Source organism: Salvelinus alpinus, chromosome 1, assembly GCF_045679555.1.
Source record: "Salvelinus alpinus chromosome 1, SLU_Salpinus.1, whole genome shotgun sequence".
Classification (NCBI taxonomy): Eukaryota; Metazoa; Chordata; class Actinopteri; order Salmoniformes; family Salmonidae; genus Salvelinus; species Salvelinus alpinus.
In genome coordinates this window covers 94,029,834-94,050,393 of record NC_092086.1, presented here as the reverse complement: position 1 = coordinate 94,050,393, position 20,560 = coordinate 94,029,834, and the positions used below count along the sequence as shown (strand labels likewise).

At 40.3% G+C, this 20,560-nt stretch overlaps 2 protein-coding genes across 3 annotated transcripts; both read right to left on the bottom strand.

The window, feature by feature from the left end:
• Nucleotides 1-116: 116 nt before the first annotated feature.
• LOC139534931 (gap junction beta-1 protein-like) lies at nucleotides 117-5,709 on the bottom strand. 2 transcript variants are annotated; one of them, XM_071334483.1, is made up of 2 exons: nucleotides 5,092-5,709; nucleotides 117-3,657 (listed from the first exon to the last, which is right to left on the bottom strand). In XM_071334483.1, the coding sequence occupies exon 2, from the start codon at nucleotides 3,641-3,643 to the stop codon at nucleotides 2,921-2,923; it is 723 nt and encodes a 240-aa protein (XP_071190584.1). In that variant the 5' UTR covers nucleotides 3,644-3,657; nucleotides 5,092-5,709; the 3' UTR covers nucleotides 117-2,920. The 2 variants fall into 2 exon arrangements, with proteins under 2 accessions (XP_071190584.1, XP_071190574.1); XM_071334473.1 differs by lacking the exon at nucleotides 5,092-5,709 and adding an exon at nucleotides 4,080-4,207.
• A 149-nt stretch (nucleotides 5,710-5,858) lies between these two features.
• igbp1 (immunoglobulin (CD79A) binding protein 1) lies at nucleotides 5,859-9,741 on the bottom strand. The gene is made up of 6 exons (XM_071334460.1): nucleotides 8,851-9,741; nucleotides 8,244-8,546; nucleotides 7,797-7,992; nucleotides 7,629-7,705; nucleotides 7,324-7,433; nucleotides 5,859-7,173 (listed from the first exon to the last, which is right to left on the bottom strand). Exons 1-6 carry the CDS (start codon nucleotides 9,060-9,062, stop codon nucleotides 7,025-7,027), a joined length of 1,047 nt encoding a protein of 348 aa, XP_071190561.1. The 5' UTR covers nucleotides 9,063-9,741; the 3' UTR covers nucleotides 5,859-7,024.
• Between the last annotated feature and the right edge of the window lie 10,819 nt (nucleotides 9,742-20,560).

The window sequence follows — 20,560 nt, the reverse complement described above, 5'->3', positions numbered from 1 at the left end:
AAAGACTTTGTAGCGACGTCACCTTGTAACTCAAGACAACACGCATTCAGAATACAATCATAATAGCTGCGTGTACTACTAGCTCGTTAATATTTCCATGTGGCTATTGCACATAATATAACTCAAGTGTTTTATTAGGAATGTCTAATTATATTAGCTACAGTAATACAAATATGTGCAAGACATTCAACATAACAAGGCATGGTATACAACAAAACAGGAACTCAAATACTATCAGGGTTGGGTAGGTTACTTTCTAAATGTAATCCGTTACAGTTACCAGTTACCTATCCAAAATTGTAAACAGTAACGTAACTTTTGGATTACCCAAACTCAGTAATGTAATCTGATTACATTCAGTTACTTTTAGATTAGTTTCCCCTTAAGAGGCATTAGAAGAAGACAAAAATGTATGTTACCAATTGAACCACATATATTGCAGGATAAATCTATGTTAAAGTTTACATAGCTGTCCATATGTGGATGTTACATTTTACTTTATGGGTTGGTTATGTAGGCTTCTTCTAACCCATCGCTTTCTACTACATATAATAATACAATTAAATTATATCTTTACATTAAAAACGAAAGTCTATCAGAATTCCAGTCATTCCAATAAATGTTATACCCCTTGATCTTCAAGAATAGGACTTGGAAATATGGAAGTATAGTTTAGCCAAATAGTTTTACCTGAGCATAACCCCAAAACTAAGGGCTTATTAGCCAGCCCTACTCTGTTGTTTAATTTTTTGTTGGTGACACTTTGATATCTTGATAATATGCAGCTGTTCAAAGTGCAAATCCACAGATGAAACAATAACCAAACGGACATCCCGCCTCAGTTTTGGTAAAAAGATGAGGGATGGGCCTGGAGAAATGTAACCATGCTCAGATTAATAGACAGAGCTATGGATGCAAGGACTGACCATCCATGATATAAAATTATTGTTTTAACCATGTTATGAGGCTATAAAGTATTTGTTTACATTTAAAATGTTTACAAACATTGGAGAAAAAAAAGGTTATATTTTGGGTTCACATGGAGTGTGACCGTTGAACTAAACTCATGAGGCATTTATAAGTTATATTCTTCAAGAATCAATGGATATATATAATTTATAAATCCAAGTACAGATTGCCACTTTAAATCAATCAAAAGTTTGCGAGTTTGAACGTGTCCATTAGGTCTATGGCTAATTTTTTTTATCAGCATGAATTTTTCTGAGCAACGTAGCCTAGTGGTTAGAGCGTTGGACTAGTAACTGAAAGGTTGCAAGATCGAATCCCCGAGATGAGAAGTTAAAAATGTGTCCTTCTGGCCCTGAACAAGGCAGTTAGTTAACCCACTGTTCCTGGACAGTCTTTGAACTTGCCTAGTTAATTGAAGGTTAAAATATAAAGCCCAGCTTTTATTCCATAGGCTGGGATCCGCACTGTGCAGCTGTTGCAAGAGCGCATTTTTCACTGGCTGTCCACTGTTTTCAAAAACAATGATTGATAGGCAGCTTAAACTTCTTGAATTCAACCATTATTGGGTTCAAATACACATTTAGATTTGCGAACAGCCATCCACAACAACCACAATCCGTAAAACGCAAATAGCTAAATAAGAGAGCAGCAGTGTGATTCACATCAATGCGCTATGCAGATAACAATAATTTGTGATATCCGTATCGCAGTAGACTACACCACTGCTGTCATCCTTAACTCCAAGCGTTTATTCAAGTTAGATAATCTTTGGATGCCGACAGCAGTTGCACCATTGGAAGACATAGCTGGGACTGTAGCCTACAAAAGCCTATTCCTGCTCTTTTCCAGCGATCCATCAAACCCATTTGGTTTGTCATCATAGTGGTATCTGACTTCTGGTCAGACTCGCTCATGTGGAACAAACTTACATTTGCGCCTTTTATCAATGTTGATTTGAATGTCATTGAGAAAACAGAGAAGTGTCAAAGATTTTTTTTCTTCTCAAATCTCCTTTCTGAATTTAATTTAATTGAATCATCTAGTTTTTCAAAAGTATCTGTAATCTGATTACAATATTTTTGCTGGTAATGTAACGGATTACAGTTACCGTTTTTGTAATCCCTTACATGTGAAGTAAAAACTTTACAGTACCACAAATTCTAAACATATATGATCCTTTCTCTCACACACACAACAGTTTTAAAGCAGCAATGCAGTATCTAGTAAGAAGAATAATGAGATAGACATGAAGATTAATCATTTGGTTCTTTCATTGTAACTTCAACTAAGCACATTTTCTCATTCACTATTCTATTTTACTCTATACACTTGCATAATCAGTCTCATTCATAGCATTCAAAACACTATGTGGATGTTTTGAAGCACTTGATATTTCACTATGAAAGTGAGGTAGTTATTAGTAGTGCTTTGGAATAGCCTCATAGTTATTAGTAATACTCCACCACAACCACCAAATGTTGGTTAAATTCATCACTTGGACAGTTTTCTTGGGTTACTATTTATAATAAACAAGGGGTACCAATGCTTTGTCCTAATGATACCACATTATCAGTGATTAAAATGTCTATCAGGAATTGAAAACTATTTATGAATCATAATACAGAATGGATGATGAGTCGGTTTAGTTGCTTGTATCTTGCAGAGCATATCGAAGGTGACTGCATATTGAATTCAGCTAAATTTGAGACGTTACAAGGTAAGGGACTGTTAATAAATCAGTTACCATACTTTTCTTCAGTCTCCTTTTCTGGAGCTTGTTCTATATCCAAACTGAAATTGTCCTTTGAGTCATATCTATTTGAAGCGTCATTTCAACAAGTATAGAAAAAGTGTGAACACCTCATTAATTAATGTTGTTATGGCCATTACTTTGAGCTTTGAACATATGTGCCCAATTACAGTTACACAGTGTTGGTCCATTTAGCTTGTTCTAGTAGGAGCAGAGCTTTTGGGTGATCCATGCTCCCATGGTTGAGTCTCCAGCATTGCTTAAGTGCCTACTACAGGCCTTTCCCACTAGGAAGACCACCTCTGCGATGTTGAGCAGGATGCAGATCCCTGACACAGCCAGCATGAACACAGTGAAGACGGTCTTCTCTGTGGGCCTGGACACAAAGCAGTCCACTGTGTTGGGGCAGGGGTACGAGTCACACTTGACCAGCCGGATCATCTTATAGCCAGGGTAGATCATGTAGAAGAGATACATGAAGGTCACCTCAAAGATGATGCGGAAGAAGAGGCTGATGATGTATGTCCACCAAAGGGCACCTGCGATCTTCATCTTCTGGGTCTTGATTTGCTCCAGTTCCTTGGGGTTGGCCCGGCCAGACAGCTTGTAGAGTTTTTTGTCGATGTGTCGGCGGTGGGCCACATGCATGGCCACCAGCAGGGCTGGGGTGGACACCAGAATGAGCTGCAGGGCCCACAGACGGATGTGTGAGATGGGGAAGAAGTGGTCATAACAGACGCTGTTGCAGCCGGGCTGCTGGGTATTACAGGTGAAGCCGGACTTCTCGTCACCCCACACACTCTCTGCTGCAACCACCAGGACCAGGATACGGAAGATGAAAAGGACAGAGAGCCAGATGCGACCAATGCCCGTGGAGTGTCTGTTTACACCGCTGATGACGGCATAAAAGGACGCCCAGTTCATTTTCGATTCCAGGTCTGAAAAACAAGGACGCCATTAAAATGATTTAATTGTAGAAAGCTTTGAGGTCAATAATGTTGATAAATTGTTGATCATTTTGCATAGAAAAATAGCCCTATATATGTAAGATATTTCCACAAGATTTCTGTATACAAACACTAATTGCACGGCTTGTTACTAAAAACACAGATTTCACATAACCTGCTTCACCAGTCAACAACACTGTCTGACCAGCACTGGTCAGCGACTGAGATATTGGGAAATCTCCATAAAGCCATCAATTCTCAAAAAGCAGAATCCCCCAAGACTAATTCCATATCTGTCAAAGCCAACGGCAACTGAGCTCTCTCCATCTTGTTATAATTCAGATCTATTGAATTCCATTGTTTGAGTCATTCCTGCCATGGCAGTAGAAGAGACTTGGAGAGGTGGAAGTTACCAAGCTCATCAGGAGGTGTAAGAGGCATAGGCAGCACCCAGGGTGGAGGACAACGTTGACCCGCCGGTGTAGCGTGGACATTGATGTGCGGCCAGTAGAGAACCAAACCTCTCTACATGCACTGACGTTGGTGGGCGGCTTAAGAGCGCAAGCTTTTGGTTTGGCACTACACATCAGGTGACCATTTTCCCGAAGTCACTGGCAAGGGAGTATCTGCCCCAATGTGACCAGTGTGCCATGTTGACACTGGCACCAGCCTGCATGGTATATCTATGCCCCTCCCTTTATGAAATGTTCTATAATATGTAAAGTCACAACAAAGACTATGATAAGCCAATGCCAAAAGAGTCTACAGACAACATGGTTCAGGTCTATTTCACTTTAACTCAGTCAAATCAAGATATAAATGAAAAAACATATTTCAGGATTTAAAAAACATTAATGACAGATTTTTCCTGATAAAACGAGAAATTAGAGGTGATATGGTAAGAGAAGATTAAAGGAATAGGATTCTTGAACATGAGATCGCAAATTGAATGGCTAAATTAAGATTTCCACAATAAATCCTTTAAGTATAGTTATTATTTAAGATTAGCATGTTTTCTTTATTCTTACAGTGTGCACCCCTGATTTTCTTAGATATTTCACAAGCAACCTATTATGGCTGTCACTGGAAAGCACAGCTATGGTTATCTAAGCCACATACAATAGGCTATCTATGTAGAGGAATGAGTGAAGAATGAAATACAACACAACTGGTGCTTTTAAATGTTAATACATCAATTACACTTTTATAAGGATACTTTAAGTTTATTAGTATTAATCCTAAATAAACATTTCCAGATCATCAGTACAAATGTTTGTTTGACTAGGCAGAAAGATGACCAGGGAGAGATCTCATCCCCTTTAACATGAAACCTAATCACAAACATGTAAATCATGACAAAAAAATAATGTCTATACCTAATTTAGATTTCATAGCTGTAACAAATTATTAAATTCATGAAATTACCTTCAGTAGAAGTAGTGCACAAACACGCCCAGAAACAATTGAGTTACCATCAGTATAGATGGATTTCTTCCCATTAGTGAATCTGTGAACCAGAACACCATGAGTTTGCATTGCTAATGATTTCTCTCACACTAGCCACTGCCCTGCACAGTCGGAGTCATATGCTCGTGTGAATAATTTACATACAATAGCTGCTTTTATTAGATACAACAAGCCCCTTTAGAATTCAGATCAAGCGCCTCAGTTTCCGCCTACCCTCAGCAAAGGAAAGAATCTGTGTGGACACAAAGAAGCCTGCCCTATCTATTGTGCACTGTACTGCAAGGGAAGTGAAGGCTGGTTTTGACACAATATGGAGTAAAAATTACAAAACCCAAACAAAGAAAGTCTAACCACATGCAGAGGGAGTAAGTCTTATAGATAACAGTAGAGAAATAAATGCTTGTTTGTTCATAATTTATTTGGTGTGTGTGTGCCTCAGTGTGTGTGGTATTTTCAAAGACATTCTAACCTTTCCTTGTATACCCACCTGCTGTCAAAAATGTAACTGACAATTCTAGTAAAGTTGGAGAGATCATTTTAAACAAGCCTCAGACAGATCAATATCTCATCTCTAGAGGGAGCTAGGCCCACTGATGACACACTGACTGAGGCCAAGTATCACAAAGACACATCATGAAGCGAGAACTAGGTGACCCACAATTGAGGTGGTCTACAGGGCATCCTTTTCAGTTGTCCAATGGGTATAAAATAAAATAAACATTCAATGAGGATGTGCAATACATTTAATTGGCTGGGAAACAAATACATTTTGAGATCACAATGTATGCTTTCACCAAACAACATCAAGTTAGATGGGAGCAATAGTAATCGTGTCCAATATATGATTTTGATTAATGCACATTTTGTGTATATCGATGTGCCAATAACAATTTGCTTGACCATAGCAGCCTTCTGTATCATATTTATTCTGGACCGTATCCATATTTTCAATGCACTAGCAACTTCTTTAAGAAACAACGGGGGAAAAGTAAGTACAAAACACTCAAATAATTTCTTGTTACAGTGGGAACCATACAGAATTCCTGCTATTGTGGAAAAAATAGACCAAGAGTTATCAACTCTGACAAAAGAATCCACCAAGTCTGTCAGAACCAGTGCCTGTTCAAACTGTACATTTGTAAGAGGTGGAAAATAAATAAGAGTCAGCCATACTTTTGAGAAGAGCAAATTGGCTTTCACAAACAGTTCTTTAACAAAAAGCAAAACATGACGAAAAGGGAGTAGCTACATAACATCATACCTGCATAGCAAACCATTATTCAGTTTCACAATGGACATCGATCAGAGGAAGCATCTTTCAATATTGGGGTTTCTTGCGATGCACATCTTCTAGGTATAAGCACATGAGCTAACATAACCAATCAGATGAAGTATGGATGACAAAATTCAATCAATTTGTTGTACCTGTAGAGTGGTACCACCACCTTTTAGGGCATTTCACAAGTCAACAGTTTAGCTGGATACTCTAAGAAAATATTACTCTGTTTGGGAGCAGCTGTTAGACAATATCATCAAATTCACTTACTAATCTTCTTGAGCACAGCACTGCGCTGTCTCGACAGAGACTGGGCCTTGGTGTCAACGCTTAGTTGTGTATCTGCATAGAGCCTGCAGATCATATTAATGGCTGCCACTAAATAATGTTCCTCTGATATGGCCACAATGAAAACTGTGATTTGCAGCATCAGAAGAAAAAGAGACCATAAACAGACACTTATGAACAGTTTCTGTCTGGGATTGTATAAACCTCCCTTTTCTTCAAGGCCATCTTTCCATATACACTGGCAACTTGTTAAAATGTATTTAAGAGGGAATAAGAGCAGATGAATACTGCAGACCAGGTTGGGACTATTGCTGTGTTTGATGGTTGTCAGCCCATGTTTTTACGGTTCCCATAGCCTCTCTGATGTGTATCCTTCCAGTTGTCCCAGTCTCTAGCTTTCTGCAAGGCCTCCTCGTCATCATTTTCAACCCGCTTCTCTTTCTCTTCTTGCTCTCGCTCTTCTGCATCGACGTCCTCTGAATGGGGGACAAATTGTATTTGGTGAATGAGAAAAGGTGTAAAAAAAAAACATGGATCATGACTGTTTGACTTTTCCCCAAAACAATTTATGTACATACCGTTAACTGTAAATAGAAAATAATTATGAACATCTCTTTTAACCCTACCAGTGCTGCGAGGGATCCCCTGGTCCGGCAGGGCATTTTTCTTCCTGTGCTGCTCATACCAGTCATCCACGGACATAGTAGGCAGGCTGGGATAGCCAGCCCCAAACACTCTGAAATGAAAATTACACATTTATTATACATTAGTCAACTATTTACTTCATGTCATATAATAAGCAAGTAGCTATGTAATTTTCATAAGGGAGGTTGGACAGAGTACTTATTTTGTGAGTAGGAAAACGGAAAAACATTTTAAATAAAAATGTGCAGAATAAGAAAATAAATGATAAGTTTGAGCAGGTGTCTACCTGGCCTGAACAGCATCTTTGGTGAGAATGAAGGGTTTCATGGGAGGCCTTTTAGACTGTGATGGCTCTGCTGAACTCTGCACATGGAAAATATAAAGAGCATCAGAAAATCACCCTTTCAATTAGTCGTTGGTGAATGAGATTAGTTACATCTTCAAATCCATGTACCTGTTTTAGAACATCCATCCTGGTCAAAATCTCAATTTCCTGATCAATGCTCTCTATCTCCTCCAGGGATACAGCAATCCATTTCCTCAAGTTGAGGAGGTAGAAGTCTCTAACTATCTCGTCATCTGCCTGCCCACTGTCCACTGCTGCCTTGATCTCTGATAGCTTGGCCTCAGTGTTCTTCCTCTGGGTGTATCTGCAGAGTATAGCACAATAAATAAGAGTCATCAGACCAATGTGGGTGCAGATGAATTGCCATTATAAAATAAACAAGAGAGATGTTTAAGTTGTTAAATAGCTGAGGGACATAACATATTTTAAGAGGCTCGTGACAGGTACTAGACCTTAAAGCATAGGCCTAAATATTACTTGTGCAGTGCTGAATCAAAACAATGTATGTTTCGATTGTCAAAATCATTATAATTGAAAAGCAGATGTTTCTGATACCTTTCTATCTTTGCCGCTCTTACTGTCGCCATTGCAATCAAGTCCGGAGGTTTGGGGGGCCCATTTGCAGATTCTTCTTCCAGTGTGCCAGCAGAGTTTTCATTGGTTTTGGGTAGTTCAAACTTTGATATGTTATACTCCTTACATCTTTTCAAGAAGTCCAAAAAGTAACATCTTGCCATCTGAACTTGCTCTAGTCGTTTTGCCAGGTTCACCTGCTTCATAGTAAGAGCCCCCAAGAGGACAGGCAACATCAGATACTTCAGATCTGTGGTTGCTACCTCCTCCAATTCTTCATTTCGGCTAAAAAACAAACATGAAGAATGAACATGCAGCATCACTTTCATTTGCATTGCCTTAGCGAACGTTAGCTAGCTAACTAGATTGTTTACGACTTATCCTAGCCCATCAAAAGTATCTAGCTGGCAAAACTGTCAAGCAACTCTAAGGTGGAATCTGTTCGTTACCTAGTTGGCTATACTCTTTGATATATAATCATGCCCAATACATGATAGTAACTAGCTACCTGGGTATCTGGCTAGTCATCAAATCTTGAGTAGATAGCGATCTATAGTTAGCTAGCTAGGTGCTAGCTAACGTTAGCTACCTGAACAAGTCGAGCTGGGCAACCATCCGCGTTGCCTCTTCCAGTTGCGTTATCCCACGCTTGATTTTAACCTGGATATGGGTAGCTGCGATGGGATCATTTGTGGTGTCCACCTCCTCATATAGTTTCCATCCCCGATCTAATAAATCAGATAGTTTAGGCGGTTCTTCTGCCTGACTTGGTGACAAGCTAGTGCTTTCAGCGGCTGCCATTTTCTTTTCTTTTTTCTATGTAATGATTACTATCGGCTTCCGTATTCATTCTACGCTCACTTCCTTTATGACAAGATCCAAATGGTTTTCACTAGTTAGCACAGCCACGAAGTCAGAATTGTCGCAAAAAATCATTATTTTTGGGACGACTCCCATTGTTAGGGCGGAGACATGAACATCTCATCAATTATATAAACATCTCTGTATAACTGCAGTATGTTGCAAATTCTGCGTCCAAAAGAACACCGTTTTTTTTTACTGCAGTAACTTTGCAGTGTAACCACAGTTACTGCAATTACCACAATTACTGCGTCCAAAATAATAGTCGAATGCAATTACTGCAGTTTCAAAATTGCAATCTGTTTTTGTAAGGGCGGCCTGACACTAAAACCTGCCTATCATTAAACTTATTATTCTGTACGTAAATTGTGCAACCCACATTTAGTATGATCATAGATCAGATATTTCACTGGATGTATAAATGTGAAGCATCCAGTTGGCGTTTCCACTCATTACCAAATATGGTGATGAGAGGAAGCCCAGTTGGAGAAGATTAAGCGAGTTCGATTTAGCACATTTTCTAATCGACGAAACATTTGATCTCTATACAGTTATGTTTCCAAAACTAAACTCTGTAACAAACAGAGTGCTCTGCGTTTTGTATACTTTACCCTTTGCCAAAGTTTTAGAAAATTGCGTTGTTTAGAAGGAGAGCAAGGGCGAATTTAGTTATTGCACATGCGCACTTCAAAGTGGGCGTTCCCTATCGGAAAAATGCAAATAAATGCTAGAACCGCCAAAAGCATTTCACTCAGTGATGCCAATTTAGCAATTTTGTTGCTAGATTTAGCAACTTTTTTTTCAAACAGCACCTAGCAACAAATGTAGCTACTTTTAAAAATGTATTTGGAACTTTTAGCAACATTTGAAAAGTGATTCAAACGCTAAAATGCACGCATTTTCCCTCTAAATGACACAAAAACGATTTTCTCTGTCACACTCAGTCACAACACACGTGCCTGTGCAAAGTGCATTGTGAGTGACGTCAGCAGCAGGCAGCAGTAGGCCAGCAGAAATTTCAGCAAATTGCAAATCATTGTTGGCTGACTGCAGCAGCACTATAACTGTTTCGACGAGCCAAACCCAATGAATATAGTTGGTCACGAATGTTTGATCTTGAACCGAACTTACTACATCAATCAACATGTCTCAATCAGAAGTACAGAAAAGAGTGGGAGTCTGTACCTGAACAAATGTCAAATCATATTTTTTGCCGAGATGGCCAGTCAATTTGAGTAACGTTATTGTGTATTCTACGTAATGACGCAATGACATCACAACGTCATTTAGCAACTTTTAGCAACAAATCAACCTGCCTCTAGCAATTTACCCTGAAAATTAGTTGGAAACACTGATCACACTAGCTCGTGCTTGGCTCTGCCTACCTCCTTGCTTGTTCTGCCCACCACAATTAATTTGCTCTGTTGTAAACTACAGGCTCTTGGGTTAGTTATACAAATCTTTGGTATGATGCTGCGTTCAAATGCTAGTCAGAACTAGGAAACTCAGAAATGTCCAACTTGCTAACTGGTAGAATGCGGCACGTGTATAACTACAACCAGTCAGTAAGTCAGAAATGTCAGAGTTTCCTAGCTAGTTCTGACTAGAACGTGAACGTGGCATGATATGATACCTTACGTTTGCCAAAACTTGGCCACTCCTAGCTACCTTTTGCCATTTCCTTAGTTGTTTTTGGGCGCGTAACCAGTGATGACGCAGAATGACAATACTAGCAAAGAGAATTTAAAACTGATACTAGCACGTCACGGGTAAGAAAAAAAATATATAGAAAAGTATGTGGACACCCCTTCAAATGAGTGGATTCAGCTATTTCAGCCACACCCGTTGCTACCGGTGTATAAAATCGAGCACACAGCCATGCAATCTCCATAGACAAACATTGGCAGTAGAATGGCCTTACTGAAGAGCTCAGTGACTTTGAACGTTGCACCGTCATAGGATGCCACCTTTCCAACAAGTCAGTTCATCACATTTCTACCCTGCTAGAGCTGCCCCAGTCAAGTGCTGTTATTGTGAAGTGGAAACGTCTAGGAGCAACAACTGTGGTAGGCCACACAAGCTCACAGAATGGGACCACAGAGTGCTGAAGCGCGTAGTGCGTAAAAAAAAACGTCTGTCTTTGGTTGAAACACTCACTACGGAGTTCCAAACTGCCTCTGGAAGCTACTTCAGCACAAGAGCTGTTCGCAGGGAGCTTCATGAAATGGGTTCTCATGGCTGAGGAGCCACACACAAGCCTAAGAGCACCACGCACAATGCCAAGCGTCCGGTAGAGCAATGCAAAGCTCGCCGCCATTAGACTCTGGAGCAGTGGACACGCGTTCTCTGGAGTGATGAATCACACTTCGCCATCTGGCAGTCCAACGGACTAATTTGGGTTTGGCGGAGGCCAGGACAATGCTACCTGCCCGAATGCATAGTGTCAACTGTAACATTTGGTGGATGAGAAATCTTTACAGCATACAATGACATTCTAGACAATTTTGTGCTTCAAACTTTCTGCCAACAGTTTGGGGAACGCTCTTTCCTGTTTCAGCATGACAATGCCCCTGTGCACAAAGCGAGGTCCATACAGAAATGGCTTGTTGAAGTCGGTGTGGAAGAACTTGACTGGCCTGCACAGAGCCCTGACCTCAACCCCATTGGGATGAATTGGAACGCCGACTGCGAGCCAGGCCTAATCGCCCAACATCAGTGCCTGACCTCACTAATGCTCTTGTGGCTGCATGGAACCAAATCCCTGCAGCAATGTTCCAACATCTAATGAAAAGCTTTCCCAGAAGAGTGCAGGCTGTTATAGCAGCAAATGGGGGACCAACTCCATAATAATGCCCATGATTCTGGAATGAGATGTTCGAAGAGCAGGTGTCCGCATACTTTTGTTCATGTAGTGTATTTTGCATGATGCGTCCTTGACTACTGACGTTACACAAAATTCAAAAGCCAGTGAGGCACATTTCCGGCTATGACCAAATTCAACGTTTTTGCTTATCATTTCATACACATGTGCTTTTACGAGAAAAAATAAAACATGAAGGCTATGAGGATCATATGTTTATATATGCATCGTAACAAGAAATAGATGACAATGGTGGTCCTGTCAACTTGTTATATTTTTTTCCCTACCACTGATTTATTGGTGGCGTGTCTGCCACCAATAAGTCATAGTTCAATGGTTGTGACTTCTAATCCCATTTGGGCAGATATCCATTTTTAAAATTCTTTATTTACAATATTCATCCCGTGCTCACACGCACGCCTAATTTGGAAAAGTGAAAGCATACCTACCCATCTTGATTATTGTCCAGTTATATGGTCAAGTGCTGCAAAGGACCTAGTTAAGCTGCAGCTGGCCCAAACAGTGGCACATTTTGCTCTTCATCGTAATCAGAGTGCTAACATCAGTACTATGCATCCCAGTCTCTTGGCTAAGAGACTGCCTCGCTTCTTGTTTTATTTTATTTTATTTTTTATTTTATCCCCTTTTCTCCCCAATTTTCGTGGTATCCAATCGCTAGTAATTACAATCTTGTCTCATCGCTACAATTCCCGTACGGGCTCGGGAGAGACGAAGGTCGAAAGCCGTGCGTCCTCCGAAGCACAACCCAACCAAGCCGCACTGCTTCTTAACACAGCGAGCCTCCAACCCGGAAGCCAGCCGCACCAATGTGTCGGAGGAAACACCGTGCACCTGGCCCCCTTGGTTAGCGCGCACTGCTCCCGGCCCACCACAGGAGTCGCTGGAGCGCGATGAGACAAGGATATCCCTACCGGCCAAACCCTCCCTAACCCGGGCGACGCTAGGCCAATTGTGCGTCGCCCCACGCACCCCCCGGTCGCGGCCGGCTGCGACAGAGCCTGGGCGCGAACCCAGAGACTCTGGTGGCGCAGCTAGCACTGCGATGCAGTGCCCTAGACCACTGCGCCACCCGGGAGGCCGCTTCTTGTTTTTATAAGAAACATTAATGTGTTTGAAATTCCAAATTGCTTGCATAGTCAACTTACATCAGTGACACACACACTTACTCCAACAGACATTCCACCAGGGGTCTTTTCACAGTTCCCAGGCCGAGAACAAATTAAAGGAAATGTACAATACTATACAGGGACATGATTGCATGGAACTACCTTTCATCTCATTCAGCAAATCTGATTCCAAAAAGAAATAAAGCAACACCTCATGGCGTCTTCCCCATGTGACCTACTTTTTGTGTGTATGTATTGACATGTATGTGAAACTGATAGATGCACACACACTACATGTTAATGTTTTTAAATTTGTCATTTGTAAAGTTGTAAAGTAATGTATTTTTCATTATGTGCCGGACCCCGGGAGACTAGCTATTGGCGTCGTCTAATGGAGATTCTAATAAGTCAAATTAGAGCAATGAGAAATGATGGATGTGGTTTTGAGTGTTTTTACTCAAGAGTAAAAATGACACAATCACACTCAACTCTGGATATTAATAACACCAACACTGGGGATCTTGTAAAAAAAATCTTTAAGTCAATTAAGAACAAATTCTTATTTACAATGACAGTCTACTGGAGATTATCTGCCTTGTTCAGGGGAAGAACAGATTTTCACCTTGTCAGCTCGGGGATACAATCCAGCTACCTTTTGGTTACTGGCCCAATGCTTTAACCACTAGGCTACCTTCCACCCCCACTGAGTGTTAGTTTTTTTCAATCGCTTTGGTGCTATGGTGAATTTAGTACAAAACTCAAAACTGGTAACACTTGTAACACAGCAAGTCTTACGTTCAAAACCTTTTATTGTGCATTCATTTTGTTTGGAGACATCTTTCACCAAACAACTTGTTACGAACCCCTTTGGCCCTGCAGTCTAGGGGGGATGGAAACGAGACCCGTAACAAATCTCATGCAAATCATAACAGTGAAAAGGAACAGTGAGAGCTAAAAGAAATCCACAGACAACTTAAACCTATCGTCAAACACTTCGGGTTTATTTTAGACACGCGGTAATGGGGTGTGGGAAAAAGGGGCTGAGCTGGACCCAAGGAAATAAATAATATATTTTTTTTTAAACTAAACTAGTCTAGCCTGCTTCACGAACAGCTAACTAACTAACCAATAAAATACAGTGGGTGGTCCGCCCAGTTCTAACTAAGGTACTGTCGTGTCTTTGACTATGCCAGATTAATTGCTATGACATGCTATTCTATAAAATAATTTATCCGTAATTAATATTACCTGATTGAACTAATCATGTAAATATTAATTAACTAGAGAGGGACACCACGAAAGAATATTTATAGAGCTGTTATCTTCCGAATAAACTCTTAAAGATTTAGTAATATTTTACTAAATAGCAGTCACATTAATCGTCATTTTATTCAGTCTCATCTGAAAGTGGTAAATCCTTGTTATCTGCAAGAATCCTGGCTAACAAGTTGAATCAGCAATACAAAATTGGGTTTAATTATTTATTTACTAAATACCTAACTAATCACACAGAATCACACATATACAATTAAATCATAACTTGATCACAAATTACGTCATACAGAAAAATGTCCCTAGCGGGCGGAATAGATATGACAGCTTGTTACACAAAGGGAAGGGGCTGAGTCTTAGTGAAAGAGCGGGAGACTGGAACATAGGCGAGCTGTGCTATCGTAAATACAGTATCTTATGCATTCTAAATTACCGCCCATTTGAAAAGGAAAATGCAATAAATATTTACTCTGAGCTGCGCTTCAGTAGGTTGGTGGTAGATGGAAGACCGTATCGCCAACCCGAGTCCTCTGTCCTTTGGAGAATGTCTTTGGTAGTCACGGGATACGTTGTAGTAACGTTGTGTGTAGTAGACGGGATACTCGGACTGTCCTTCCTAACCTGCGTTTAGCTGTTGCTAACTCAACGGTTAGGAGATATCACTTCTGTAGTGAATACGAGTTCAAAGTTCATACCATTCACAATCAAAGTCCATGCTGCTGTTGGCTTAGTTCTGTAGTTATTATCTGAACCATTCTGACCTCGGATCGTCATGCTAGCGTCCCGGAACAGAAAGTTATATTCTTGTCAATGGCTTTTATAGTGGAGGGAGAGGGGTGTGTCTGAAAAGTTTATAACCCATGCCTCTTCACAGGGGCGGGCCCCTGGTTGAGCAGAAGCCAAATTTATGAAAACCCAGATCTCTCATTTGGGAGGTAAAATTACATTTAATCTCTTCACAAATAATCTCATATTCAAACATTTGAATTAAACAACAATTCCATGTGAATCCGATACCTCTGACGTTTAGACTTTCCACAGTAGAGTTTATGTCATTCTATCATTGATGAGAATGTGTCAGAGGGCAACCGAACTGACATAATATACCTTAAGTTCCACCGCATATGTTCAGTTGGTCGGATAAACAGAATATAGTTAATTTCCCCCCACTTCTGATGTTCCCAGAATCTCTATGTTAACCAAGGGGTTTTCTTATGTCACATCAGTAGGGAAGAGGAACGGGGGAGGGGGGAAAGAGGTATTTATGACTGTCATAAACCTACCCCCACTGCCAACGTCATGACAGTACTTAGACAGTTTTCCTATGGGTAATGTATGCCCACCAACAAACAAGCAGTCATACACCACAACAATACATACTCACAGGATAACGGACAAAGTGAGATGTAGGCACCAAAAACACGAGAGAGATGTATCAATCCAGAGAGAGAGATGTATCAAGAGAGAGAGAGAGTTTGGGAAAACAACTGACTGGGTTTTTAAACCAAGGGAAAGGGGATGTGATTGGGTAAGGGAAAAGGAGCAGGTGTGTCTTCTGATTGGCGACTGATGACTGCCACCTGTGACTAGGGCAGAAGGAGAGAAAACAAAGAAACACAGGATACCTGTATCTGTAACACTCCCCCCTTAAAAGAGCAACCCTATAAGGATTGCGACCAAAGTATTTACAGAGTATTTACAACGAATCCCAACAAGATTAACAAACAAAGACAACCTTACGAAACATACAAAATAGCATCTGCCAATACATTTCCAGAACCCTCTTTGTGGCGGATCTCCAAATTATAATTTTGCACAATAAGTGCCCAACGCATAAGGCGCTGGTTCTGGTTGTACATACAGTGGAGAAACACTAAGGGGTTATGATCAGTATATACTATCACTGGTAGGGCACTGGAACCAATATATACTTCAAAGTATTGCAGAGCTAACAACAAAGCTAGAGCTTCTTGTTCGATGGTTGCATAGTTAGCCTGACATTTGTTAAACTTTCGAGAAAAATAACAAACAGGATGATCCACTCCACTCTTGTCCTGCTGCAGTAGAACAGCACCAGCACCTCTGGCAGTAGCATCTACCTCAAGTTTAAACGGTGTCGTGGAAAATTGTAAGATTATGTTATGTTTGTATTACATTATAATAGTTGTTACATTCGACATAATAGAGTATTGTGTGTGTGTTCCACTAAGGATGAGCCTCTATGAGATAGCACTGACAGAGGAGATTTACGATGTCTTTGGGTAATAAAGCCTAAAGAGCATTCCAGATAACATGAGCTAATGGTTCTGTTCTATGCCGTATCAGGGAGAGACGGTTCCCTTTTGGAGTGAGGGGGCCAGACACTGGTCTTTACAATGAGAACTGTTGACACAGCAGTAACTGTCTGCTATGTTTTATAGATATCTTTCATACAAATCTTAACCTTTGTGAACTGTTCCTAAGATCTGTCATTCGTCATGTAAATTGAGAGGGGTGTATCTTGGCTATAAAAGATCTTTGCACTTTTCTGTTGGTACTTTTCAATGGTTCATTAGAGATAGCGCATCATTGAAAGTCAAAAAGGCTATTGCAAAGCTCTTATTAAAAAATATGTCGTTTATGTATAACTCTGACTGGTGTGTGAAGTTTGTAACTCACCTCATTTGGTAAAGCAGAAAAATGCCACCACATTTGGCGACGGGGATGGGACATAAATCTTCACTCGGTGACCGCTCCCGACGATCTGGGCAAATCGTGCACGAGGGATCCCTCAAACTTGGGATCTCAGGGAAACCACACTTCGGGAACGAAGCAGATGGACCCACCTTTGATCTGAGAGGCAGCGAGCCGAGTGGATACCACATCTCAAACTTGTTTTTTTAAAAGAAAGAGGTGAGCGAACCACACTTGAAGTCGAGTTTTTAGAAAAGCCTCTGTTACGTAGGCTCTGAGTGTGTATTCCTTTGTGAGGGGGGCACCATGGAGGCGTAAGCAGGGCCGAGTCAGTGGAGGATGATCTGAGAGTCAGTCGACTCAAAGACACCTATCACTGGTCGGTTACTGGCGACCTAGAGCCGTCCTGACACTGAATTGATCACAGTGGGGATTGGTGCGGTCTGTGGGGGTGAGGGGCCAGGGTGACTGTGCGTTCTGTGTGAAACACGGTACTTGATATGCCCTATTGGAAGAAGGACCTCGTTCTGAAAGTGTCTGTGTGACTGTCTAAGTGACCCTCAGAGGTGGTGAATTCCAATTATTTTAAATGTGCTAGCCAGGTATGCCCTGGGTTACTCTGTGTGAGTATTTTGTTTTGGGACCACTAGATAATATTTTGATTACATTATGGGTTTCCCTGTACATATAGACAGGGTGTGAAATCCTGTGTGGGTAATCTTTGTAGGAGCGTTCTGTGTGAGCGCGGTAGGTTGACTCTGTGTGGGTAACCTTTTAATTATGTTCTGATGTTCTGTGTGGACATCTGACCAGTTCTGTGTGAACATCTGACCAATCCAGTGTGGGTGATCCTTAAAGTTCTGTGTGAGTACCTAAGAATTTCTTACGTTTTATATGGATTCTGTGAATATATGAAAACATGATAAATTGTATGTGTGTATAATCGATTACAAGTGATAACGATGAAAGTAATGCTGAGAATATAATTAGATACAATTTAAACCACCCATTCGTAGACTTAGGTAGGTTTTGAGTTGGTATCTTTAATGGATAATTTGATAAAGATGAGGTTTTAAGCACTATTAAACTGTCTACAAAATCTGGGAAATTGTGCTCTAGAAACTGATTAGAGTGTGTCCACTTTTGGTTATCTTACACTAATGATGTAACTATAAATGCTTATTGGATTATCTCCGTCTGGGTACAACATTTGAAATAAAACTGCCCTTAAGGTCTGAAACTGTTTTATTTTTTCTTCCCAGTATGAGTGGAGTTGCGGGATTTATTGAATAAACCGTTTTCCATAAAATTAGAGCGAATTAAGATGGAATCTCGACGTAATTTATAATGTCGTACAAAGCCTAGGGTATCCATCAAATTAATTATCATTGCGTGATTAATGTGATGTAGTAAAGTAATTGAAATACGTTGCATGAGAAAACATAATCTACTTTTATTAAAAGGCGCAAGATCTGTTTCCTAGAATGTCGATTTTACTCTTTGACTGCTAATCTATTCATTTGCCATGTGAGAAACATCGCCGGGGTAACGCTTGGACCTTTAAATTAGGGCTATTTTCTGGGAATTGTCTCTGTAGTACGTGCCTGATTTTACGACTACAGACAATTGTAAAGTGGGTTTATTTGCGGGGAGTCTTAGTCATTCAAATAGCATTGCTGGTGCAGTGGTAGAATTTTCGCCTGCTAAGCCCGAGTTAATTTCCCAGCCAATGCACTGACTAAAATCGGAGTTCCTGATTGTAATTCAACTATTGGTATGTTTAGCCTGGAAAGATACGGTCGCTAGTGTTTTTTTAAGATATAAACTGAACGTTTTAATTGCTTGTTTGGTTCAAATTGAAAGACGAATTCATTTAACTTAAATAACGAGGCGAGTTTGATGTGATACGTTGTCTGTTGCCTAAATGGTCTGCTGAAATAACATATTAAAAATAGGAGTCGTATTTAAATAACTGAATCAAGGAAGACACAGTTACCTAAATCTAATGAATAAATTTGGCGCTTTACATGTTATTTTTACAGTCTTGGACATTTCATAAGTGTGAAGCCGAAAGAGAAGAGAAAGTTGTAAAGTTTGTTTTTAATCTTACGATAGAGGTAAGGAAGAACGTTGTTTGAGTAGGGGTTATATTTTTACCCACTGGTAAAAAAAATAGGAGTTGTGTGCGTTGGGATATGTTGAGCTGAAAGTGATTCATGTGTGAATAAGGAAACATTGTGATAATGTATTCTGATGATGATTGATTCTTGGTTTGATTGTTTAGGTAACACCAGTGAATTTGAGCAGGAAGTTCATGTATTCTGACATTATAATCTGTTGCCATTACGTGGAACAATGTCAGGTCATTAAAGTGGATTGCAGTTTAAGTTAAGTTTTATTTTTACAGGGACAGTGCATATTAATCATAGTTGTGTGTGTCTAATGGCAGGGTATTCCAGACATGGGAAGCTCTCACACTGAAAGCAGATTGACTAAAGGTGCTTTTCCTTAAGGGAACTATACAGTCATCTCTCATGGCGGATCTTGTGGATCTGCTGCCATAAGGTTTGGGTTTTCTGCTTAACAAAAGTACTGAGTGGAGGGGGAGCCTGAACATTTAGAATCTTGAATACAAGATAGGCGTCAGTGTATTGCATAAGATTTTTTCCAACTCAGGAGCTTATGCTTTCTATAGCTATTGGGTTTCCTATCAAGTACTTTGAGAGCCTGTTTGCAGACAGACTGAATGGGTTTTAATGTTGAAGAGCAAGCTTGGGCCAAACTAGTAAGGTAGTATGTTAAGTGGGGGAGTATCATAGATTTTAAGTATAGTTTTGTTACCTCTGTAGTCAAAACAATTCCATATGTTTTGGAAATTAGCTAGGTTGAATTTGGTTATTTGAGTTACCTTTTTTATTTGCTTTTTAAAAGAGAGGTTGGAATCAAGTATGATGCCGTGGTACTTAAAATCAGATACAACCTGGAGCTTTTCCCCTGACACATAGACAGGTTGGAATCAGGGCATCAGGGCATCAGATACCACCTGGAGCTTTTCCCCTGATACATAGACCTCTGTCTCAGGGGCATCAGATACCACCAGGAGCTTTTCCCCTGATACATAGACCTCTGTCTCAGGGGCATCAGATACCACCAGGAGCTTTTCCCCTGATACATAGACATCTGTCTCAGGGGCATCAGTTGTTTTCTTTGTGAGAGACATGCAGACTGTTTATTGTTATTTTTTTGAGATGCAAACATGAGTCTCTGAGCAACTTTGTCATCTGAACCATTACGGTAGTGAGTTCTTGTGTAGCTTGTTGTTTGTTATTTGCATGCATTTATCACTGTATCATCTACATACATTGGAACTTCAGACCCTGTACAGACAGAAGGAAGATCATTAATGTACGAGCTGAACAGTATTGACCTTTGGGGAATGCAAACATTGTAGATATGAGTGGAAAAAAGTTAGTTTTGATTTTTATGCTGATGAGACAGCGCCAACT